At 39.9% G+C, this 27,249-nt stretch overlaps 1 protein-coding gene and 1 pseudogene across 1 annotated transcript in view; both read right to left on the reverse strand.

Annotated features, from left to right (window-relative positions):
• The window catches only part of LOC111155266 (membrane associated guanylate kinase, WW and PDZ domain containing 2), a 1,380,110-nt gene that overhangs the window by 168,303 nt on the left and 1,184,558 nt on the right, over positions 1-27,249 (reverse strand). The window contains 4 exon segments of the mRNA XM_022515392.1: positions 1,333-1,424; positions 8,702-8,743; positions 17,334-17,523; positions 23,830-23,861. Of these exon segments, the coding sequence (XP_022371100.1) occupies positions 1,333-1,424; positions 8,702-8,743; positions 17,334-17,523; positions 23,830-23,861 (356 nt within the window).
• LOC111155267 lies at positions 24,402-24,960 on the reverse strand (annotated as a pseudogene).

A 27,249-nucleotide genomic window follows, 5' to 3' on the forward strand; every position in this document is an offset into this window, starting at 1 on the left:
GGAAGGAGCTCACTGTCTACCAAGGCAATCAACTTCACTTTTCTCAGTCTTCATTTTTACAGATTCCTTTCATTTGTTAGATTAACTTTTTTCTCCTAAAGATTTCTGCTCATTTTTGGTTCTAGCTTTATTTTCTGGAACAGCTGACCAAAAAATGAGATGATGAGGATAAACCTGCATTCAACACCTGATAGGATCCAGGCATGATACCAAGAGGTTTGCATATGCTATCTTGAATTCTTAAAGCTCTCTTGCTGAGAAAGAAACACTGTGTTCTTCATCTTATAGGTGAGGAAACTGAGGCTTACAGCTTAAATCCCTTGCATGAGCTGGGATGGGGTTAAGGTACCTGAGCTGGAATGGGGTGTCATTTATTCAAACTTTCCATGGACCTGACTTAGTCACATGGGTACCATTTAAGACACATCTTTTACAGTGAGTATTTTATGGTTGATATTTTGATACATGCTCACAAATCTAACTTTGCTGAATTTTCTGTATATTATTTTATGCTTTGACTCTGGTGTATAATGAGCGGTGGGTGTGTGCATGCACACACAGGTTTAATTTTTCCAGAGCCCTTCCCAAAGTCTCAATATTGTGCCAACTGAAGTTCGCTTTGTGAACATCTTCTCATGGTAATCCCTTCATTTGGATCTGGCTGAGATTTTGCAGCATTAAGCTTGATTTTACTTCTGTTTATCCCTGTGTTCTCTCTCCCTCATACTTTTGACTGCAAATGTACATAAATTCTGCTGGTCCAAGTCATCCCTTGGCTTGTATCTTCTTCTTCTTCTTTTTTTTTTAAGATTTTATTTATTTATTTGACAGAGAGAGACACAGCGAGAGAAGGAACACAAGCGGGGGCGAGGGTGCGAAAGGGAGAAGCAGGCTTCCCACCAAGCAGGGAGCCTGATGTGGGGCTCAGTCCCAGAACCCCAGGATCATGACCTGAGCTGAAGGCAGACACTTAATGACTGAGCCACCCAGGCGCCCCTGGCTTGTATCTTCTGTCATACCATGTTTTTACTTTGAGTCACTGTCCAGAGTGACTAGGGGTCCAATACAATTAGGCAGTTGAACTATTCAAGAGGAATTCAATCCATTCTGAGTAATGTCCACTCTTAATGTATGGACATTAATTTATGACGGTATGTTGGCATGGAAACACCGACATGTTTTGAGAACTGAAACAGCAAGAAAAGAAGACAAATCTCAAACTTTTTTTTTGAGCCCTCAGAGACATTCTTTTGGGTTGAGAGTGAATGAGACCTCCCCTGACGATGCACGGTCTCTAGCCCACAATGTGGAAAAAAAGAGGTTTCGACTTACAGGCTGCCCAGGCTCATCTCCGCCGAGGATTCTGAAGCCAAATCCAGACTCCATCCTGCGAAGGTGGACATCCAGCTCTTTATAATCTGGACCTGGCATAAAGGAGAGCCTATTGAGTAATGAATCCTGTCTTTTCCCTGCTCCTTGAGAAACCAAACACACCAATGATAAATTAATTTTGTGGATGTGATTAATGAGAGTGCTGTTAGAGTTGGTGGAGAGCAGAGAGGATAAAAAAAAAAATAATAACAAAAAAGTTCCAAAATTAGGTAGTCTCTGGATTAACAGTGATCAAATAAGGGCATAACTAGGGTATCACCATAGGCAGAAATAACATACAAATTTCCTGACTTAAAAAAAAAAAACAACCCCACAATGCCTCTGTAATACCTTATTTTCCTGAAAGCATTCAGATTGCTCTCAAGAAGATTGGCTGTCACTTTGAGGATGTTTACTCTGACTAGAACGATTGTTTCAGAAGTATGAAAGAAAAGATGACATCCTGGAACTACCTGGTAGAGAACTGCCTAGGAATTTATAAATATCTCTTTATGTCTTGATGCATCCCATTTCGTGTATGTTGGGGGGGGCAGGAGGGAGATACAAATTTATGCCTAATGAATTTGTCTTTTTTAGAATTGTAAAAATTAGAAAAAAATAGAATGTATTGGGAGTTTGAGTGAAGTTTTCAGACAAACTCCTTTAGGTTTTTCATAACTTAGGGGTAGAAATTTGCCTGGCATAAGTGAATGCTTACCTCCCTAAACCTTTTACAATGTGGAAGTCACTACTGAGCTTACTAGTGTATTTAAAATAAACTGGAAGAAGGATGCTTTCTTGCAGTTAGCTGAAAGAACAGAAATGTAGTTAAAAAATAAGCTGGGAGACTCCCGGATGCCAGTTTTTTCAATCCTAGAATAAATACATGAAAAGTCCAAGACCTCTTTTGACTTTTGAAGTGAATGTGATTTTTGCTTACCCATCACCCTTGGAACTTTGAATCCTTCTCACAGGGGTAAAGTCTCCATTCTGACTTGTGCATACTTTCGTGGTCATTGTTGGGATGCCACTGAATGTTAGCAACTTTGCGAAATATTGATGAATGCCATCCTTTGCTTAAGAAGTATTTAGTGATCCTAAGCCTTCATGGTTTAGAGGAGGCATTAGAATTTATAGAAGCAATATTAAATTGCTTACACAGGATGGTTTTGGAAATTGAGATGGGATTTCAGAGAATGATCCTCAATGGGACAGGAAGATGTGTCTGAGCCATTTGGATACATAGTAGTAGTCCTAGTTGGAGAGACTCAGTGAATGCTGGGCAGGCAAATCCTTCCCAGGCTCTACAGTAAGTGGGGCTGCTGAAGTGATCCAATAAAGAAGGCACAATGACACTGGGTTTACCATGGAGCCCTCCAGTATGGACTGTGCATTCCCAGTGACATACAGAAGATAACGCATTCATTTCTGAAATATAGGCATAAGCTGATTATGTGTTACTGTTCTCAAAAGACAAAATAAAACTAGTCAAGCACAAAAGTACACTTGCATATATGTATATAATGTGTAAGAATCCATAACCATTCATGGCCTTTCATGAGCACATGCACATATAACCAAAGACCTTTCCATTCCATGACTAGTAGAGAACTCAGAGAAGACTAACCAACTGGATTTCCACATTCATTAGTCATTCTTTATAAATTGTATTACCGTTCATATTTGAAAGATGAGAACTTGGAAGAATTCAGTTGGATGGTAAAAGATGGAAACTTTGCCCTGTACTCTATGAGTCACAATTGGCTTTTGAACTCAGTTCATTCCTGGGGTCTAAAACATCATGTACGAAATCACACATTGGGAGTGTGTGCTCCTTTGGGGCTCTGGAACTCCAGGAAGATACAACAGCCCTATAAAATCATAGCAATCACAGGTACTCCTCCTGGGGGAGGCGGAAAGGAAGGGGAGATGGGAAGATGACAGATAATGCCCAAGCACTTACAAATCTATAGAAGTTGTTTATGATTCTACTGCTCACAGCAATCTCTTCTTAAGGTTACTTTAAGCTTAGAGGACTCTAGGCCATATATAAAATACATAGAGACCATAAAAAATACAAAGAGAGAATATATTTCTGACACTTAAATGATAGCATAAGCATATGTATAACCAGAACTTTCCATCTACTCCTATAAATATTCTCATTTTTGCATCACTGGTGAGTAAGGCAAGTGGGAAACTGTTCTTCCAATGGCTTCAGCATCAATCCATATTACATGGGGGAACTCTAAAAGTTTACTTTGCAATCCATTTTATTTGCTAAATAAAACTTTGCCCTAAGAGAATGCTGAAATTATGAGAATCTCAGTAACAGAATTTTGAAATGTGCCAAAGTAAAAGGGGGTTTGTCTTGTGTCAGAGAATGCTGCAATTCCCAGAGAAATTGGAAAGCATTTCCTTAATGAATGACTCAGGACTCTCATTTTTAATAGAAAGAATACAGATCTTGGTTGGTTAATTTTATTTAACTTTGAAGAAAAGATGTGAGTGGGGCATTTGTCCTCTTCCCCCTGTTCATTTTGTGCAGCTCAGTGACATTATGATCTCCTGGCAATGGTCTGGCCACTCTGATTTCAAATGTAGGGTGATGTGTGCCAACCATGCCATATTCACCCTCCATTCTTTTAGGCAGAGATGGCTAGCTACGTGGTACATGAACAAGTTGAGAGAGGCAAAGAGAGAGCTATTAGAGAAGGATGCCAGCAGCACACATGACTTTTAAAAATTTCCTTGTTAATTTTGAACATAGACTCAGAGGCTTTAGGGCATGGAAACTTTAGAGACATAGTCAACTGGAAAAAAAATTTTAAATGATAGATTGTGCCTTAAGGCAGTAGTATTTTTCTTTCAAGGGAAAATAAGAACTTTCAGAAGAATGATTTTTCTTTGGTTTCTTCCCCTACCTTCCCCAAACTTTTGAGTCTTGTTTTAAAAAATAACTAAAATTGGGATGCCTGGGTGGCTCAGTTGGTTAAGCGTCTGTATTCCGCTTAGGTCATGATCCCAGAGTCCTGGGATCAAGTCCTGCATCAGGCTCCCTGCTTCTCCCTCTGCTGCTGCTCCTCCTGCCTGTGCTCTCTCTTTCTCTCTCTGTCGAATAAATAAAATCTTTTTAAAAAATGACCAAAATTATATGAACAAAGCTGAGACATATTACTCTCCGCTTTGTTAGCTCTCATAAGATTATGATGTTTCTGATACTTTCCTTCAGCTGCTCCTCTGGCTTGATGACACATTTGTTTTTATTTTTTTTTTTTCTTAAAGATTTTATTTATTTGAGAGGAAGAGAGAGCGAGAGAGAACACAAGCTGGGGGTTGGGAGAGGGCAGATTCCCCACTGAGCAGGGAGTCTGACCCGTGGCTCAATCCCAAGACCCTGAGATCATGACCCGAACCGAAGTCAGACACTTAACCCACCGAGCCACCCAGGAACCCTGACTGATGATACATGGAAAATTACCAGATCATACTTTGTCTCTTCCTCCATTAATGCACAAACATAGAACAAAGAAATCTAAGGGCCAGCTCTTCACCGCACTGTGACAGAATTTAACAGTCACCACCTCTCTCTCTTGTTGGCTCGCTAACCATGCACCTGGAAGGTTGTTTGATGAAGGAGTCTGGTGAACACTAGTGGAACCTGAATCACTTTGGACATCACTCAACCGGGCCCCCACCGACATCCTTTTTTGTTGTTGTTGTCGTTTTCTGCTTTCTTGTTTATTCTCTTTCCACGCTCTTTGTTTACCTTCTTTTCCCTCAACGTTTTTCAGAGAACTGTCAGGGATGTTCTCAGGCATTGCGTGGACTAAGGAGAGGCAGAACACTCTGGATTTGTGTTTCAATGGCCATTCCTGACCACTGCTGCTTCTGCCTTAGAAGTTGGGCCCCAGGATCCTCAGGCATTATGAATTAAATCATCTTAAGACATCTGTCCCAGATGAGACTTTCCATGAGCACTGTGGCAAATTACCAGGATGGAATTTGTAAGTTCTCATTTATGCTGGGCTCCCACTAATATTGAAAAAAACCAGTAGTGCTAAAAGGAGCAAATGGTGGCCACATCCAGGTATAAGGACAACCTCCCTCATAAGAAAGAAAAGCATAATTTCAAAAGGTGCTTCTTGTTTTGTACTAAGACACCAGAAGCTTCACATGCTGTATGTATCCTTGGTCTAGATTTGGAAACACATGACTTTGTGCACAGTTTTAGGGAAAAGGGTGAGTAACTGAACACAACTGATTAATTTTATGAATGGATTCAAGCTTCAGAAATGCAAAGAACAGCATTTATGGATTAATTTGGCATAAGGGATGCTGCAAACATGTCAATTAAATTTTGGTACTTGAATCCCTTTTCATGTTTTAATTAAAATGTAAGTACCATGGGCTTATTATCAGTTTGGCACAGAGAATGAATTCATTCAATTTTTCCTGCTGGAAAGAGCATTAGTTATTTGGCTTTTCCTCATAAAGAGATCTAGGAAAGAGATTGAGGAAAGAATCAGGAATCAAAGGTGGTTATTAAATATGCCCCTGGTTTCTGAACTTTCAGTGCACTCCAGATACAGAATGAGTTAAGTAGGAATTAAATGGTTTCTATTCCTTGAATCTAGTATTACCAGACAGGTAACTAATATATTTTTGCTTTAAAAGAACACCTTCTCTTTACTTTTTCCTTTTATACCTTTGTTAATATGAATGTGGCCAGACACATTTTAGCTATATAGAAGCCAAATCTCACTCTCTGTGGTTTTCTCCCTCAGCCTTCAAATAAACTCAGATTTCCCCATACCGAATATCCCCTCGTACTCCCCATTTATGTCTCGGATGAGTAGGGCCTTCGTTTCCCCATCCTCAGTCTCTCATCTGTGACTTAACTCCTGCCAGTCTGGCTCCTGCTGTGTCAGCATTTCTGAAAGTGACCCCCTTTAAGGTCACTGATTACATCCTAATGACCACATCAAATGGTCATTTTCCCTTTCCGCATTCTGATTGATTTCTGTGCCTCATTTGACATTGTTGACATACCCTTTATGACCCCTGATATCTTCTGTTTCTAAACAAGGGAAGTTCTCCTCAAAGTGATTTCTGCTCTTGGTTTCTGTGATGCACTATATCCTGGATCTTTTGGCTTTGGGTGAAGGTGTCCATTCAAAAGTCCTGGCTACAGATGCATTGTTTCTCACTAGCATTCTTCCTTGATGATGGCGTAATTATCTTTATTCTACAGTATTCCATTATGCACAGCCTGTAAAAGTTGCTAAATAAATGTTTCTTGACTTTAATTGCTTTAAGATATTCCCCAACCTAGTATACCTGATAAACCACAGCATTATTCTATGGTGGACTTATCACTTCTCTTTATAATTACATGGTTTAGGACTTCCTACTAACAATTTTGCCTCTGTACCTAAGCATCATAGGCAGCTAAAGTTAACAGATACCTTATAATTATGATAAATCTATCTGAGTAAAAAATCATGACACATAATTTGATAAAGGACATTTTATAAATGTGAGGAGAAGTATGGGAGATCTACTTATTTTGGATGTAGTGATGATTTTCCAGAATATTTTGATACCTGTGTGGACATTTAATCAAACATTTGGACTGGTTCTTTTCCCGAAAATCTGGACTACATAGTGGTATAATATATGCAATCCATTATCATAACTTTTCTCTTTTAACTAATGTATATTTTTTGAAATGCAAGAGTATTGTGCAGATATATCAAGGTAATCTATGCTTTTAGGCGAGTTTTCTCTTGCTTCTTTTGTTTTTAAATAAAGTATATTCAGAAGCTGAGATTTTCAAGAAATGGGCTTGCTGTAGCCAATAAATAGAGATTTAGAATCTCAAATTAAATCCTACTTTCATTTTGCAACTGTAGTTACTAGGTCTCATTTTCCTTCTGGGCATAAGATATTCTTTTAAAATTATAAGGATTTTACACTCAATGTATAAGAATAGTCATAGCTTAAAAATTTTCAGACCAAGCTAAACAAATACTTTATACATTACTAGAGGACAAAATGCTAAGCAATATCTTCCATATTTTCTACATATCCAAAAAAATGACATGGAAACTTACAGAATGAAATGATCTCAAGCACATATATTCTCCAAGGGGTGTTAGAACATGCTGAGATGGATAATGAGCTGTCATCATGGAAACACTCTAGAGATGTGTGCTGTGAGCCCACAGACCTGAAATAGTACTATTATTATGAAACATGCTTTTCTGCAATTGTTTCAGTGTTCTGGCTTTCAGTCCAGTGTTCTAAGCAGCTGTTCAAAGCACTTTCTAAAAGTAAAAAAAAAAATCTGAATCTTCCTTTTCCTCCTTCATTTTCGTAATAACATTAAATATTTTAGCCTAAACCAAAATTGGTATTTTCAGAACTGTTAGGTAAAAAAAAAATGTTTTTCATTTTAAGTAAATTAACTGATTCCTACTGAAAGTTTTTGAACTATGATACTCTATTCTAATTTAAAATACCACTGAAATGTTGCATTTTGTAAGAGGCGTGGTTTAAAACAATTAATCTGACAGGTATTTAGTTAATGTAAAAGTCATTTCATCCCACATCAGCAAAATTTCTAGTAAGTTCTTTGGAAACATCTAAATTGCAAATCTCTTGACATACTCTAGCTTATTTCTATTTATCTAGTCCAGCAGGGTCCAGTATAAATAAAATGTAAGCTACATAAGTAATTTAAAATTTTCCAGCAGCCCATTTTAAAAAGCAAAAAGAAATAGGTCCAATCAACTTGAATAATGGATTTTAAGCTGGTATATTCAAAATGTTATTTAAGCATTCATCAATATAAAAAAAAAAAACTAGTGAGCTATTATACGTTTCTATTTCTTTTTTGTATGAAGTCTGGGAAATCAGTAGGGACTTTACGTATATCTTAAGCCAATCAAAGTTCAGAGTAGCCATCATTTCCACTGCTAACTAGCTTACATGTGGCCAGAAGCTACTATATCAGGCATCATGGACCTAGTTAGTGTGGTTGCTTTCATTGGCATCTGGTTTTTTAGCCTAGTCTTTTACTAAAAAAAGTTTATGAAAGTAATTAATGAGAATGACTTTTCCCCTTCTCTTTTGGTGGTTTTCTTGGTAGCCAAGTAGACCCAACCTGATGAGACTTGCTTTCTATCTGAAATACATATGTATGTGGGTGAATCAAATTAGCACAGTGATTATATGCTAATAAGCTGATACTACTCTGAAGAATGATTTGTTACACAGAATGGAAGACGTTTCATTCACAGGACTGTGGGTTCTGAAGAATACTTGCCAGAGGAATCCATTCGAAAACTGGTCCTTGGTGGCACTTGTTCTGGATGGGAAAATGGGGAATTAAAATTGAAATTCATTTACGGCATTTAAAAATTCATCTTTAACTTTTTTTGTTGTTGTTCTTATAACTCACCCCCAACCTTTGGTGCTCCAATTTAATGATTTTGTTTCTCTAAAATTCCATGGACGTCAGTGGACAGGAAACACCCTGTTTTATGTATATTTACAGGTCTGTAAATGTATTTCTTTTATATGCACGCAAAATAGAAAGATTCGAATCCTTTTAGATCAGAATGAGAAAAAAAAAGATCCTCCTTTTCAAAAATTAAGCTTTGGTTCTCATTATAAAAATTTCTTATTGAGAAGTAAAGTCAATCCAGAAGCTGAGCTAAGCTTAAAATAAATAGAGGTCTTTAAAATCAGGTTAAGAGATCGTGTCATCGAGTACTGAGATGAAAAGTGGAAAATTCAATCAATGAGTGTGTTGACTTGTGTCCATCAGTCCACACACTTTGCTACTTCCAATTACTTGGAGAGTTGAAGTGATTTAGAAGTATTTGAGTTATACTGGTTTACTGTTAGCAATACAGATCCTTCATGAGGATTTTGATGTGATTTCTGCTACATATAACATAAAAATTGGTGGACATGAACATAAAATCCTGTGTACAGACTGTGATAGATATATGAGGCACTATAAAAGTGTGTATTTTATTACATTAATAAAAATTAAAATAAGACCAAATTCTGATTGCTTTCTTATTGAACTTTGTTTCATATAAAGAGTTCTCCACTCTTCAAAAACAAAAATGAAATAAAAGCTTTTTGAGGGTGATGATGAGGCAGAGTGTCTCCGGCCTTCTGGGTTTGACAGGTGTTTCTGACCATACCCTGCATAGCACCCTGCACCCTCTCTCGTTGAGGGCCGAATGATCATCCCTGCAGGTAATCTGTGTTTTTGCAGTAAAGGGAAATTAGTTTTCCAGAATTGTTATTTCTTAAAAATCCCCCATGTATAGTGTGACTGCGTAGGATTATAAATGGAAAAATATCCTTTTATCAGAAAGAGAGAGATGTATTAGGTAGAAGGCTCCTACCTTCTAACGACTTCCATTAGCTGTAAAAACTGACATTTTATATTATCATAATCTCACTAGGATCTGCTTGCCATCCAGCAATTACATTTGGTTTACTGCAGTCCTCATGGTCTCATATTTATTCATGAATGTACTTTGGGTTGCATTGTTGACTTGTGCTACCAACAAAATGCTTTGACGTTCTAAAGAACTTATAGTCAAGGACTGATTTTAGAGTTTACTTCCCACATCCTCCCCTGTTCCCCCCAAGCCCCCTCCCCCGCCACCATCCTCTGTCTGATTCCAGGAGCATGAAGTTGTAAACTACTGAATGAAATGAAGGTATAAGGTATAAGATTGGATCTCATTTCTAAAATACATGGGAAAAATGTGTCCCCAACCTATTTATTTCACTAGTTTTATTTCTTAGCTCATGTCATGGTAACTTTCTTTATTAAAAGAGACCTGTTAGAAATATAAATATTAGCATAATTGTTTACAAAGCTCCCCAAAAGTACTATTTTTGAGATTAGATTTCCCAATTAAAACGCACATATTAAAAACGGCAAACACAGCTTCACTGAAATGACCAATCCCCTTGATCAATATATTTTAACTGCAAAGTGACGCACATAATGTGCTATACTAGAACTCCAGCTGAAATGCATTTATTTCCCCGCAGATTAAAGCATATCATAGATTACACGAAGGCCAGCAATAATGGTTTTCCCATGGGAAAAAAAGCACTGGAAATTAACCTTCATAGTATCATGGAGGACATTTTAAATGATAATATTATTAAAGTTTTCCCTAATCTTTCATGATTCTAATGCTGACGTCATTGACAAAAGTGTCTTAACATTAATTATCATCTCCTTTTAATATTTCACTAAAATAAGAAAGTGCACCAGAGAACGTTTGTTAACAACATTAAAGCCACTGAGGCCAGGGCTCGGTCGAGCGGCACTCAGATGTGCAGAAGTTCTCTGGGAAGGCAAAGTGGCCTTTCACCATCGCTGATGGGCTGCCTATGGCTATGGCACCCATGATGCCTCAGAACCTTTCTGAAACCTATTGACATTTCCAGCTGGACTGTATCAGATGTTTGATCACATTGGCAAGGGAGACAGGAGCCTGAAAGATTGAAGTTGAAACACTTGCAAAAGGCTTCCGAGCTCTGGAAGTTGTGTATCCACCCTGTGTGATGCGGATCCTACCGTCAGTTTCCATTTAGAGTCTCAAGTCCTGCGCCAGGCAGATCATATTTTTACACTACCCCCATCTTTCCAAGAGGCTCTCGTGTAAGGAGGAGAGACAACGCCAACAACAACCCTTGCTCACCAATGACACGGAAAAAGCCGCAGAAAAACTGTTACTTTAGAACTACAACCACACATCGGTGATTAGCCATCAGTTAAACATGCATTATCATACTGAACAATGAAAGAATTTCCCAATGAGCAATGAGCAACAAAATCTTCAGATAAAAGCCATAGATGTGAGAAATACAGCTGTCTGCTTTTGATTGGTTACGAGGTATAATTTCCTTTCAAGTATAGTATTAAAGACCACTTTGCTCCTCCATTATGCTCTAGCTGGCCGGTGGTTACCACTGATTGCTACCTTTGTGGCGATACTCAGTGCTTGATACGGGTTACCTCTTCCTCATTTCTGGAAAGAAAAAAATGATCCTGTGAGCTTTCTGAAGAAATTCCAGAGGAATCTGTGTTCTAAAGAGGTTCTACCATAACGCACATCACACCATACGGATCCCTGACACTTTTACGATCCTACATTTGAGTGATGTCTTACTGCAAGGGAGCACAGACATGTTGTACCTCATAAATTGTTTATTTATAATCAGCAGGGTTCAACGTGAAGAGAAAAAAGCGTGGACAACTTCAGTCATAATTCAACTTGGGTTCACACCAAGGGACGGAGTCACGAGGGAAGGGTTTCAGAGAATACGGATTTTTCTTCTCTTGTCTCTTCCTGTTCTCATCTGCTTGTTGCTCAGGCTTCTGACGCTGCAGTGGGGAGTATGCTCGAGAAAGGGCCCCATGAACCGAGGGTGAGGAGACAAATTTTTACGGTAAGTCTGGTTTAAAGCAAAGTGAAGCAACAGGACAGAGCCCTCATTGCTAGATCACCAAGTTCTTTAGCATGACCAGAACTTTATTTTGGAGGATTCCAAAGTGATTCCATTGTCTTTGGGAAGTACTTTTATTGCCTTGCTTGGCATCAGAGGAGGAGTCACGACAGCCATTGTTCTGAAGTTATGTAAGTAGAATCCTTCCTAGGGTCAGGAAGTCTGACAAAATCACCTCTGGGGCCTGTGATTATTGCAATGTTGAATCGGATTTACTATCTGTGAGAAGAACGAGAACTCCATGGCATAATCCTTAGACGAGTGAAGCCTTGCTGCCTATTTTTGGTACTTAGTTTGCCAAGCTCTAGATTTCTGCATATACACAATTTTCTGAGTATGGAGGGAGTTTGCTGGGAATCTAGCTACAGAGACAAGCCACCACATATGTCTATACCTCAAATTAGGAATAAGGCATGTATGGGCAAAAAGTCAGTCAACCAAATAAATTAACTTGAAGGAAATTTTTTATCAGAGTAGGTGTGAAAATTTTTATTCATGTTCTGTACACTTAGATATATGCTTTTCTGGGACAGGAATGATGTTATTTCTTTAATAGATTAGATAATAAAGGTAAACCATATAATTCATCATTCAACTGAGGACAAATTAGAGAGTAAAAGGGAACCTATTAATAATTAATGCCAGGATGACAAAGAGAAGGACTGTCCCAGGCAGACTGGTATGTGTAGTCCCCCTATGTCATCTCGTGGGGATGTAGGTTGTTATGAAACTATTTCTTCTCAGATCAGAAATATGTGACACCATCACGTGTCAGGAAAAATGGCAGGAGAAGATGGGAGGGGGAGAAGCAGTGAGGGCCTTTAGATATAGTTGTTTTTTTTTTTTTAATAAAGATTTTTATTTATTTATTTGACAGACAGAGATCACAAGTAGGCAGAGAGGAGGAAGCAGGCTCTCCACAGAGCAGAGAGTCCAATGCAGGGCTCAATCCCAGGACCCTGGGATCATGACCTGAGCCGAAGGCAGAGGTTTTAACCCACTGAGCCACCCAGGTGCCCCAAGATGTAGTTTCTTTTTCAAGGTTAGAAATGGTAAACAGTAGTTTCTTTTTCAAGATTAGCATACAAAATGAGAAAATGTAAGCCCTTCCTCTTGTGATTGCAAAGAAAATTAGTCCTCCTTTCATGGGAGTCCTGAGAAAAGGACAGAGAAGGGAGAAGTAAAAAAATACCATGGCTTATCTGTGCAAAGGTATGTATTTTCCTTGCTTTCAACTTAAAAAAAAAATGCAAGTAATGCGGACAGCAAGAGTCAATTATCAGCAGAGGCTATTATTACACAAGGAGAAAAGTGATCTTTATCACAGTCTTAAACAGAAATGGGGATGGGGAGATTTTTGCCTTTTTCTTGGAACTGCTGGTATTACCATAGGGTCAACGCTTATATAACGAACTTGAAAACCCCAAAAAGGCTATTGGTCAAAACCTCTTTAGGGATTTTTGGGGGGCATGTTTCTTTCATATATATAAGCTTCAGCTCATGTGGAAGTAAGTTAGAAAAAAAAGGGGAGTGGGGGAGGGATAGGGTGGCTGGATTATGGACACTGGGAAGGGTATGTGCTGTGGTGAGTGCTATGAAATGTGTAAGCCTGATGATTCACAGACCTGTACCCCTGGGGCAAATAATATATTATATGCTAATAAAAAAATAAAAAAGAAAAACAAATTTCTTTCTGCACAGCATTTTCCAGTAAGGACTAATGAAATTTTTTATAATTAGAAGATATTGAACACATGACACTCTCCTGATTAAACACCAGTTTTGCCGATGGAATGAGAAACTATTGGTCTAACTGTCCAATTACACTGAGACTGTTGTCTATAATTATGGCCCAATTTCGCAGGTTGAAATGCTGATAGGCTCTGCTGGGTTGTGTCATGCAGTCTCATTCAGGAATGGGCTTCCTCGGTTTTTGTGTCCTTGATTTTGGTGGAAGTTTTGTACAAGTGGGATTTATTTCTCATGATTTTTTTTTTTTCCTCATGGAGCACCCAGCACGGTCCTAGACACGTGTTGCTTGTTTTGTACACTCTTGTTGATTGATGTGGACCCTGGAGGTGCCTCCTGTAGGCACTCTGCCTGCCGTTCCGACATTGGAAACATCGCCCTGCCTGTTGGAGGAATCTTCGTTCCCTCTTTCTTCGGTTCCATCTCATCCTGAGATCTCAGGAAGACGGGAGGCATTTCCAGTTTTTCTCTCTCAGGCACACACCCATCATGTGCTGTTTCATGTGGCTCTAGCATCCTACGGCTGTCTTTGTTTGTTTAAAATCACTACTTTTTTTTTTTTTCCAGGAATACATCTTTATTAAGATGTCCCGTGCATGCACATTAAAGTGTCAGCATAATCTAATTATGAGCCAAATGAGGCACAGCAGCATTTACATCACTCGATAAATTTCCATCATTTGCAGGGGACTGGTGACTTGAATCCAAATACTTCTTGATGGCCATGGTATAGTGAACATTCTGTAGCTCTGTACAGCAGACGCTTGTGGGTGGAGGTACAGCCTTTCTGTTTTGGTTACTGCAACCCAGTTTCAAATGTGAACGCAAAATATCTTTTTGGTTTTAGACCCGGTTGTAAGGGAAGATACCATGAAATTGCCATAGGGCAGGGAGAATGTCAGAGACCTTGGTTTAGACAAGCTCTGCTTGGGATTCCCTTCTATACTTTCCCTGGTCCCCCATGGATTTTTCTTCCAGGAAAAGTTTTCAGGGACATAAGGATAAACAAAGTGAAACCTAAATTTTATACATGAGATTCAAAGGAATAAGGCATGGTTCACGTCAAAATTCTGAATATGGTTCTTTTGTACGGATGCACATATTTCACGATCATAAAAAATAAAAACCTATTAGAAGATGATGGGAAATACACTGAGCTTTCCCCCAATTCATTAAAAATTTTTTTCTGGCATTCCAAACATGTAAGGGAGAGAATGAAACTTTTTAATAATTGGAAAGAGGGAACGTAGAGAGGGCAAAGGGCTGCTTTGTTTTTTCTAGACACGTGCAAGTCCACAAGCAGAATGAACTGATCAGCTATCCAGAGACCTGAGAAAGTAGGGCTGTGTTTGTTTGGTTTCCTTAATCTTCAGGGTAGAGCTTTGCTTCCCTGACATGATTTCTCTGTTTTCTTTCACACTCCATTTAGTGTTATGAAATAACATGATAGAAAAGCGAAGGATGGGAAAGAAAATGAGCTTGCCCTCTTTTGGCTTCCCAAGACTTGTGACCCTGAAAACATTGCTGTGACCTCAGAAACATTAGAGAGCTGACAAAAACATGAAGGGGGGGGGACACCATTAGAGCAGAGGCAGCAGTGGCATCCGTGGGGCACAGATGGGGCGGAGGGGGCCAGGGTGAGAGTCAGGCTATTGGGTGTTGGCGTGGCTGTGGAAGCAGAGGGATAAAGAGCTTCCAGGGGAGGACTGAAACAGAAAGGTATGGGAGGTTAAGGTGGATGGTTTGCTTGGATTGTTACAGATGAGCAGCAGAAAGGCAATGAACAGAAACAGCATTGCAGGGGCTGGGTAAAGAAATCGGAATTCTTTTAGGGTTGAAAAGAAGGTCATGTGCAATTCCTGCCCAGAAACTGAGGGCACCACAGTATCAGACACCATGAAGGGAGGACAGAATAAATGCCAACACTGCCTTTGTCCTGAACAATAAAGCCTCGCATTGGTCAGGAAACTACAAAAGAATGGGAGCCGATGATTATCGAAGGGACAGAAACAGGAGGGAGAAACCCTTGAAGCTCCCTAGAAGTAACCAAAAGTTAAGACAAGCCAAGGACGTGACGATATTTTCATCCCACAGTGCATTTCCCTCCTCCAGGTTAGAACCTGTACTGTCTTTTGAGCTATATAATCTGTTTACACTTATTCTCATCTGCCCAGTTAGATTTGTAAGAGCAAGACATACTACTCATCTTTGGTATCTCTCCACGGTACTGAGAGTTCAGTGGGTATCCAAGAGATATTGGATACTGAAGCAGAAATGGTATTATGAACTATGTTCAAATATTTTCAGTTCTTTTGTTTACTGAGCATTAACACCCAGAATTCACACCCTATACGGTACAGCTAAACATACTACTTTGTTTTTAGTCTGTTGTAGCAAAGACATTCTAACTACACAATCCTTTAAAGACGTTTCAGTTCAATCAGAAGGGGGATGATGAAATACAGTAGCCTTGTTTAAAATAAAGCTGATTGTTTAAAATAAAGAGGTCTGTGTGTTGGGGGTTCATTTTGATAAAAATGATTTCTCAATGCTTGCCCTGCTGTCCTATTTTATCAATGAAGAGAGCTTTTACAGAGGGTTGTAGAGGATGGGGAAACGGTATTATGTCTCGTCTTCCCCTTACCGGTTGGGTGCATAATTCTCAGCCCCCGAGCTCACAAAGAATAAACAGATTTCAGATCCTCTACAGTCACACACAATTTAAAACTTGCTATTCGTGTTTCAGATGATAAAGCTGGAGAGGAGACACTGGCAGAACACAGAGACCAAGCAAATCAGCAGCCTGTAAAAGGGAGCGTGAGGGGACCAAATACTTCTCACGAGGCTGGGTTTCTTGATCCATTTACCTAAATTCATATACTGTGCATTTGTCTCATAGATTATACATTCATGCCATTCAGATTCCTGGCCTCTAACATTTGGAAGAGATGACCTGTCAGGTGGTGGAAAGAGGCATGAGGAATGTATATGCAATATTCAAAACCTTTGTTTTCTAATATTTATAAAGTGCAATGAAATAATTTTAGAGGACCTTCAAATAGGATGACAAGCCTATACATGATATTTTGTTTTATGACCAAACGGGCCCCACTGCTTTCAAGAGGCCCCGCTGTTAAAGGAGAAGCAGAAATTTTGGATAGAAGTGATTGGCCCCTGGCTCTCTCCTGGTTTTAGAACCATTACTTTCATGGTTTTGAGTTGGAAGGACTTAACTTTTAACGTTTACTCATGGCCCTAAATTCTTCAATGATTGCATTCAAGAAAAAAAAAGTCTAAGCTGCAGACTCAAAATCAGATTGCACATAAAAATCCCAAACAGTTTTCTTATTATTTGGTGACTTAAGCAAAACTGACCACCTCTTCCAGCACCCCTCCCTCATCCTCCCCACCAAACACATCCCTGATTTTCCTCAGGGGCTCAGAGGGAAAACAGTAGGAAATAAAATATAAAACCAAAAGATATAAGTTTCTTTTTTTTTTTTTAAAGAAAAGTTTAGATCAGCTGGCTCTACTTTTGAGATACTTTTTCAACCTCAGAATATAAAATCATGCCAGATCATCTCAGCTTCAATATATCTCTTGGCAGGGCTTCAGCTATTATTCATGTACCCTTGTTTTATGTGGCTTTCACTTACGCCTACTTTCATAAATCGCTCTAGATTTCTCGTAGAGCTCGTATGGGTCAGGCTTCCTTGGGTCAAAGGCCTCTGTTGAGTCAGGGAAGGAAGTCCTGTGAAGGGCGGGTGGGAAGGGCAGATTCTGCGGTATGGCCGGAGCAGATAAACTCGTTTGAGGACTGCCTTGATTCTCCCAGCGGTCCATCATCTGGAAAGTGAAAGAGAACAGAAGATGGCTGAATTCTTCCTCGTCATGTATCGTAACCCTCACCCTTTAAATCAGACCCTCCGCCCCCTGTGGACTCTCCTCAGATCTTCTTGCCCTATGGATGTTTCCTCCATGAACCATTTACAACTTGGGAATAAGTGTGAGAAAAGATTCTGGGTCTCTATATTAAAATACTGTAGACAGTATTCAACACCAGCGGTGCCGGACTTTTGAATGCGAACTGACACAGCCTTGTCACCTACTGCTGGTAATCTCTAGCAAATCGTTTAATCTCTCTGAGCGTTTTCTCCTGCTACACAAGAAAGATAACACGCGTCTCCAGATAACTTAAGTGTGTAGAAATGTGTGGAACTGGCCCAGATCCATTAAACCATTTTTACTAAAGCAGAAGAAAAGTAGTCTCTGTGTATTCTTTTGACACCTACGCATATCCCATAATCTCCTATACCTGAACATCGGTCACTTTCCTCACGGTTTGAAGGAATAATGCAACGATCTGGGATTTATGAATTGTTCAAAGTCTTCTGTGAAGTCTCATTTGGTGTCAGTCTGGCAGTTTCTTCCCCAAAATGCTACTGCTGAGGTTGCTGCCACTACAATCTATTAAAGATCTCTAGAACTCTTCCCAGCTTACCATGTTTTCTCACACACAGTACGTTCTTTGATCCGCACCATGGCCCTGTGAGGTAGATAAGGCGAAGACTAATACTCTTTTACCAAGTAGAAAGCCCGGTTAACTGAGACCACCTGTTTGTACCACTGACTTGACCTACATTCAACAGTCAACCGATTCATCTCAAGTTGTACTCTTCTGGTTTGAATAAACCTGCTCTGTGTAAAACTTCGATCAGGTTATCCTTTTGTCTAAATTTCTGCACTGGGTCAGCATGGTCTTCAGGCTTAAGGCTAACCTCCCTGCTGGGGCATTAGTGGCTCCTCATGACCCACTTCCTGCTCACAGTTCTCATATTCACTGGTGGTCTCTCCTCTCAGTCCCCAGGATCCATCAGATTTTCTCCTGCCCCTGCACCTTCGTGTACTTTCTTAATTTCTTCTTCTACTTGCCAACTTTACCTTTCCACTTTCCCAATTCCCTTCCTCCCTTTACCGGAAGGCTACTAGACTTGGATAAGAGGTCTCCTCTGGAAGGCCTTTGCTGACCATTCCTGAACTGGTTACACATCCTTCTGGATGCTCCCATAGCACTGCTACCCAACCCTCACACCCGACCCTCATGATGCTTAAGGATAATGGCAAGTCTACCTGTGTCTCCTCAAACAGAGCACGTTGGGGACAGATCCTGCCAGGGACAGACTCTTCCACATTTTTCTTTTACCAACACAGAGTAAGCTCAGAAAATGTTAATTTAGGGAATGAATGAAATCATCAATAAAATATGGTCAGCTATTCTTTTTTTCCCCCCAATCTGGCTGACTCATGACTGTACTTTTTAAAGCAAACAAACATACAAACAAACAAACTAGCTTTGATACACACTGTTTTGAGTTTGGCAGGATTATACCCTTCTGTCCCCTACTGACCTGGCCTGCTTTTGTTTCCCTGTAGTTCTATCTCAGTTAGGGCTCTACATCCTTGGGAGTGTAGAACGTGAGGTAACATGAGGAGGGAGGCAACATGGAGGGAACATGAGGTACCACGTACCGTGCATGTCACTTTGTAAAACAAAGTTCCCCATGACTTCCTCACCTAACTGGGGCTGTCGCAGGTGTCAAGTGAGCCAGCACACTATGAAAGAAGTGGATCACTAACCTGCCTCTCAGTAAGACTGATACTACAGTCTGAATGTTTGAGTCCTCTCCCAAATTTATATGTTAAAATTCTAACACCCAAGGTGATGGTACTAAGAGGGAAGGTCTTGAGGGGGGACGATTAGGTCACAAGGGTGGAGTCCTCATGAATGGGCTGAGTGCCTTTATAAAGGAGACTAAGAGTCTAGAAGACCCTTCTGCCAGGTGAGGTTACAGAGAAAAGACCGCTTCTAGCAAGTGGGCTCTCACCAGACACTGAACCCATCAGCGCCTTGAACTTGGACTTCTGGCCTCCAGAACTTTGAGGAATAAATTGCTACTGTTTAGAAGCCATCCAGTCTATGGTGCAGCAGTCTAAAGGGACTAAGACAATTGGCTTCACTTTCATTTGTTTTCTGCATGGGCTACTGACCAAGATTTCACTTAAACAAAGTTTCTATACCTAATGAAGATGGAAAATCACTAGGGAAGCTCAAGTCCCTCATATGAAACATAATCTGGAAAATGCAAAGAGGTCCAGCAGCTGTCAGCAGGAGACCCCAGGTCAACCCAATTAGTAACTCTGACAGGAGTGCTTTTCACAATAACACATTGAGGGGAATAACTGGCAAATTTGCTTAGAATTTTCGCTAATGTTCTGCTCAGTGGCCCTTTTGCTCTCATTTAGTAAAAATCTGCACCTCATAATTCATTTGATAGCAAAATTCATCTAGGAAGTCATTCTGGGTTTCTTTGGTCATCCACTCTCTGTGTCTTTGCTATGATGAGAAGACCCATATTTGTGGGTAAAGTCATATTCTTTTTCGATTTTTCATTCAAAGTGACTGGCTTTAGGCACTATGTGGATACACTGTGGCTGTGACTTTCTCCCTTCTGTTTCCAAACATAAGATTCTAACTTCTAAACAGTAAATAGGTTTGTGGACTTTGTAGCTGTAGAATTCCACTTGTCATCTGAGGGCTTCAGCTGATGTCTATTGCTTTCTCTCATCTTCTGCTGAGGGGGAGCTGATACCCACATAGGGCTTGCAAGTATATGTATTGTTCATGTGCAGTCATTGGAGCAAACATGCTTCAGGTGAAATATTAGTATTTCTAAAAAACATTCGTAAAACTACAGAACAAATAATGCTTTGGGCACTGTTGGGAAGGTTACTGGGGCAGAGTGACAAATTCTACAATTCCTATAGCATGGAAACGGGGGAATTAGTCAAGAGTCCGGTTTATGCTTAGTAAAGCATTCACAATATCTTGCTGTGACATTCATCAACCCCTGAGTCACTCTGTCAGCCTTTCTTAAAAGACTGTAGAGCAGAAAATCACTGTGCCCATGAAATTACCGAAGAAGCAGACTTGCTCCCCACCCCCAGATCGAGTTATTTGTTGGCTTCAGCCCTGAAGACCATGGTGCAAACCACCTGCCCTGGGGTCAGAGGTTCCCCCTTGCTCACTGGGGCTGGTGTGCTGATCTGATAGCATCTTTTGCAGGGCGCACTCTGTTGATTTCTACTTTCTTAGACAACGTGGTCTCTGGACTTATGCATTCCAGCCGGGACACTCTACTCACTTGCTCCTCTCAACCTTCTTGAACACCCTAGATTCTGATCCTGTTCCATCGTCCAGACCCTTGGGCCTCACTTGCTTCACCTAGTGTCTTCCTGATGTTGGCCTGTCTAGAGTTGCGCTCCCGCCAGACATTTCCCTCTCGCAGGCTTCTGAATGGGCCTTGTATAGTCGCCATGGTGTCCAAGCCTAGGCATCTCACTAGGGTAAGGAAAAGTGGAAATGAGGTTGTTTTCAGTGTCTGGGAGAAACCTTATAACTCTTCAGGCCTTGGTGAATGAATGAATGAATGAATGAATGAATGCCTGACTATATGAAAGTAGAGTCACTGAACTGTCAGCGGACAGAGCGGACACGTAGTCCACAACAGGACCTCCAACGATAAAGCAGGAAAACCCAATCGTGACGGAACCACCTTCTCATCGAGGGGGCACACTGCGAGTTGAGGGCTTGTGAATAAGGCAGTGCCCCACCTCCCACAAAGTACTCTGCTGAGAAACTGTTTGCTTTCTATAGAAGCTGGTGTAGTCTAAATGCACCCCCTCACTGTTTTAGGGCAGGGCTGGGATATGAAGAGGCATTTGGTTTGATTCTGTACTTGAAGAACGAACTTGGATCCCTTCCAGAGGGAGAGAAGGAGAACTCACTACAATTAGTATATAACTTGTTACCAAGGAAATGACTAACTCAATGCAGATTAGCTTAAGATGTAGATGAGCAGGACAGAGAGGGTTAGGAAGTCACACAGGACCAGGAGGAGGAGAGATCTCACTCAGGATAACATTTCCTCATCCTGACTACAGATGCTGTCAATTCCAAGAGGAAAGTGTCTATAAATCCATACACTGTATGTATATATTTATATATTTGTTTCAATGAATGCTTCAGTAAACTATGTTCATTTTATAGAGCCACTAATTTATTGAGGTTTTATGCATGGAGGGTCTGCTTTCTAGGATGACAGTACTTTATATTTTTGAGCTCAATATATTTTTAGAGGCACTTTTAAGCAACTTACATGGACTGAGACTCTTCATGATGGCCATATGAGTGGGGTAGTATCACTGTTCCCATTTTACAGACAGAACTTGAGATACAGACAACTTAAGTGTCTAGTTGAAGGTCATACGGATACTAAAGAGAAGCAAAGTTTGACCCCAGGCAGTATGCCTTCAGAGCCTGTGCCCCAAAACGTGTATCATACTGATTCTCATTACAATCCTTAGTCTAAAGAGCTTCTGGCGGATACATGGAGGACATTACATTGACAGTCCTATATCCTCAGTCTAGAACCTGAAAGTCCAAGCCTTAGCTTTGGAAGGGACATGTGGGTTCAGGATTAATTGTAAATTGAGTTCTATAAAACCTTTTTGGGAATTATTGACTATGGATGTAATTACCATAATGACAGAAAATGCTGTAATTATGCCAAATGGCATAATTTGTGTAAATGTGGTACATATAAGGAAATCACTAAATTGCATAATTGTAGCACCATGATGAAGTTGCAAGGTTCCTTGTTAAATTAGATAAAGATGTGTATAACCACAGAAGCAAAGATTAACTTTGGGGATGAAAGGAAGAAATTATTTGTATTTTGGCCAAGATGAAACAAATTTCATTTTAAACATTTTAAAACCACCTCTTTTCAAACCATGCACATCACTCTATGGTTTGTTAAGCCCACGTGGGCCCAGTTTGCCCATCTGATCTTCTCTGTGGACCAGATGAGACAGTCCTCAAGGAGGACAAGGTTGATGAGGAGGTTCTGCAGCTCTGACAGATCAGTCCTTCATCTCCAGCTCCTGGTTTCCTTATGTCTCTTTGAGAGAGACCTGGAGCTCAGGCATATGACAGGGCTCAGTAGTACTTCACTTTCACATCTTCAAACCATTACGTTATTTAATTAAGCCAGTTATGAACTTGAAAAGGATGCAAAATCATATTACCTCCCTTTGTAAAAACAGAAAATCAAGCAGTTAAATATTCCCTCCGTGAAAGAAACAGGAGAAGCCTAAGTTAAGCCAGAATTCCCTACTCACTGGCCAGACTTGGGGCCACTTTCATCTGAGCTGCTCAGGGTGAGAGGGAAGAAAAGACGTAGGCCCAAGAAGTGATTTCCCCGTGTTTTGTTTTTGACTTGAATCACTTCGCTATAGTTCTCTTCTACTTTTGGGTTTAGACATCCCACGCAGGACATGGTATTCTAGCCCACCGTGAAACAGGATCCCAGAAAACCAGTGTCAGTTCTGGGGACTTGGCCAGTAATGAGTTTCAATCTAATGGCAAGGAGAAATTACTTCTACTTGCAAAGTCTACTTGGCTAACCTAGCCACACAGAAAGATGATTAAAATCCATCAGCCTCCTATATTGGCATCGCGATTCATGAGGGAACTACGCCCAGAGAACTTAGGTGATGGTGGAGATCACCAGCTTCTGAAGGAGGTTCAGAAGTTGAGTGATTGCCAGGTTTGGTGGAATATGTATGTCTCTACAATATTCAGACGCATTATTTAGCAAATACATCAAAATGTGAATATAAACATACAAATAGATACAAAGCTAAATTCCTTATGCACCAGATTTAATTTGCAGGTCCAGACCTCTAGGAATACAATTTGTATCTTGTCTGAAAATTCCATATTATGAAGACTACAGTTATTCCTGATGGGGGAAAACAAAAGGTTTCTACAGTACGCCATATTGAGTAGTGCTAATGCCCATTTTCTAAGTATATTAAAAAAACAGGAAGAATTGCCTCTACAGGAAAGGAAGACATGCTATTTTTGTATTTGTGGGACAAGTACAAGACAAAGGGACACAGGATTTGTGCTTCTGACATCACAGAATCTCAGAGGTAAAAGAGATTTTGCTGTCACCCAATTAACTCTTATTTACTGGGATTGCAATAATAACTAGAAATAAAGAAGGAAGCATAATAATTCCAACTTACAGGCTTTGGAGTTTTCCATGGAGAAAAGAAACCTGTAATAAAGAAAACAATATTTGAACTTTGAAAATATAACCTGCTACCACTTACGGGTGGCATGATATTCAGATGATTGCATTAATATTAATTCATTGCCTGACAAAATATGCTACAGTTTTCTTCAAGGAGCCCAAATCATTTCACTGGAATTATGTTAATTATTCTAAGAACATGTCCTTATTTGATGACTGAGGAGTCTGAGGCACAGAGAAGGTAAACTACGGCAAATGGTCAGCTGCGTTACAAAATCTAATACCGAGCCATCCTTAGGGATTTCTGTGTCCTGGCCATAGGTAGGAAATGGGGGAGGGTGGCAGGGTGGGAGGAGGGCAGGGGAAGAGGGACAGAGAGAATATAGACGGAAATTAAATTCTTCAAGGTAAATACCTTTGCTTAGTAAAAAATAATTCTGCTTTGTGTACAGCAGAATTCTTCTTTATCTGGTTAAAAAGCAATCAACAAGACTTCTGAGTCCTACATTTTTTTTTTCCTGTTTTTTTTTTTTTTTTTTAATTTGCATTTATTTTATGCAGGATTTACTCCTGGGCCACAAGTTTTTGTTTCTTCAGTCTTTTCTGGGGTATCTTTTTCTTCTTTGCAACCTCCTCTTCCGGTTTAGGAACAGGCTGCTCTTTTTCAGGAAGGATCATCTGGACACAGCAGGGAGGGGCTCATCATGTCTGGTTAATGTGGCCTCAAGCCCTGTAAATTCCACACCACATCTGGGGGCTTTGTTCACGTGTATGTGCTCAATGACCAGAGAATCTACATCTACACCCTTCAGTTCAGCATTACTATCTGCATTATTAAGCATGTGCAGTAAAAACTCAGTGCTCCTTCTGGCTCACCGACCCCGTGTCCAGCCCTGCTGTTCAGCCCAGGCACACCTACCAACTCCACCAGTGTGGACACAGAATGTCAAACCCTGCTTCTGCAAAAGTGACGTCTTTCAGATACTTGGTGGCTTTCCGGATCTGCATACCCCTGATGGTCTGGGCAGTTTCACGTGCGTTTTAAAAAGTGAATATGGAGATCTGAACCTCTTGATTTGCATGATTTTATAAGGTTTTCTGGGTCAAGTGAATAGCGAACCATTTTCAGATATCACTTCGGGCTGCTTACAGAAGAGCTCATTAGTCTTAAATTTAAAAATAATGTCTGTACCCATATGATGAATCAGATTCTAGTATACAAGCATAACTCTTTGGGGACTGTTCTCCTGTGGAGACCTTCTCTGAGCAGGTATCTGTTTATTATGCTAGTGCCAGGTATACTGTGCATGAAGAAGTAGCTCAAACTGCTTATTAATTGAATGACTCATATATCAACAAAGCCATGCTTTATTTTTTCCGATTTTACTGAGCAACATTTATGATCACAAATGGTATGCAAAGGAAAAACAAAAACAAGAAAACAAAACAAAAAAACCCCAAATGGTATGCAGATTGGACTGTCTCTGTTGTAATCCAAATGACCATTTAGATAATGAAAAGCAAAAGAGAGATTAATTCCTTTTCCTTTTTTTCTTTTATTATTATCATCACATGGTATCAATTTTTTTTTAAAGTAATAAAAACAAGCTTAAAAATAATGGTGGGGAGGGGAGAGGGACGGCTGACATGTATTGGCACTGGTAAGCCAAAACGGCAAATTTGCTCATGTTAATGTTAGTTGGTATCTGAAAAATGCCCAATAGAAGTGAAATATTAAAAATAAGTCACATACTGTGTGTATATCACGCTTAAAAACTGGGATCCTATAAAATGGTAATAGTTGAAAACTGTAGCCCATTTATAGGAAATATCTGCAGAAATCGGGACACCCAATTCTCTAGATGTTTAAGCAATCTTGCTCAGGCACAGCATAAAGACTAACTGTACCTCAATGCATGTTGTAAAGACCTGATGCTTCTTCATTTTATGCAAAGAGGGAAGGTATATAATCTACCAGGTTGCTCAGCTTTTTTTGGAACCCAGAGTTCAAGCAATGCTCAAGTATAATAACCATCCTACCTAAGGAGATGAGAAGAATCAGCTCATCTTACGTATCCTTTAAGTTCTTATCTTTCCAACTAATGAAAAAATTCTGTTCGACATGTGGTTCAATTATAACTTAATTAGAAGGGTCTAATCCCATCTTATTTTGGAAGCAGCTGAGAGTGAAAGTTACAGATAAATACATTTGTCTCCTTGACTTTGTAAAAATGCCAATAAAAACAAATTGACTGCTAAGTCTACAGTAAAAATAAAATAAAATAAAAATAAATTGTAACCTATTGGCCAATTAACCATTAGTTTCAGTGAAGGATAAAATTTATTTGTTGATGTATGGAATTGCCAGCAACAGGTCTTCTGCAAAAGATGTCATTTGTACAGTCTCACAATGTCAAAACATTCAATTATTTCCTCTGCTTTCTTTGCATCATCACCTTCTTCCTGTAGCGCTGGAATGGAGTATTTACTGTTTTATTTTAGTAAGGTGATGGGAGTTTTTAGACTTTGATACAAACGTATTAAAAATGGTCACTCTGGGGGTACCTGGGTTGCTCAGCGGGTTAAGCCTCTGCCTTCGGCTCAGGTCATGATCCCAGGGTCCTGGAATTGAGCCCCACATCGGGCTCTCTGCCCAGCAGGGAGCCTGTTTCTCCCTCTCTGCCTTCCTCTCTGCCTACTTCTGCCTCCTTGTGATTTCTCTCTCTGTCAAATAAATAAATAAATCTTTAAAAAAAAAAAGGTCACTCTGTTACAGAGCTCTCGTCTCTGCGTGGGACATTATGCTAAAAGATGATTATTCCTCATCCGGAAAATGTGTAATCATCTGACCTCTCAGCAGTTCTGGTGTCAGAACTAAAATGGCATAAGAGGGCCACTGGTCAAGATCAGACAAGGAGAGAGGGATATTTACCATGACCACCTTTCATCTGTGGTACTTTGGCTCCCCATTCTTTTAAGGCTGTTTCATTTAGTCTGACCCCAGACCATTGGTGTGACCCAGGAACCCTGTCCTGCTCCTATTATGGCAGTTTCTGGAATATTTCTAACACTGAGTTGTGCCGCAGAGCCTTCAGTCTGAAGCCATCCTTAGCCTTTCTGAGACATTGTCAAAAAGAGGCTGGTTGCTAGGCAGTAACTAATTTTGGGTAGTAAGAAATAGTATCAGGATAGATCTCCCCAAATAGAAATAACTTATGTGGCCCTCTGTGTTTCTTTGGCAAATTATCAATTATGCTATAGACATTTAAATGAAGATAAATAGAAAACTCCTATCTTGGATATACTCGATTTGGTTTGATTAAGCCAGAAAGTCAAGTTTTCTAGATGATTAAAGTCCAACTTTCTGTTCAACTCCATTGGAAGAGCTACAGAAATGCTAGAATAGTGTGGA

The sequence above is a fragment of the Enhydra lutris genome, unplaced genomic scaffold (genome assembly GCF_002288905.1).
Source record: "Enhydra lutris kenyoni isolate GAN:26980312 unplaced genomic scaffold, ASM228890v2 scaffoldscaffold40, whole genome shotgun sequence".
Classification (NCBI taxonomy): Eukaryota; Metazoa; Chordata; class Mammalia; order Carnivora; family Mustelidae; genus Enhydra; species Enhydra lutris.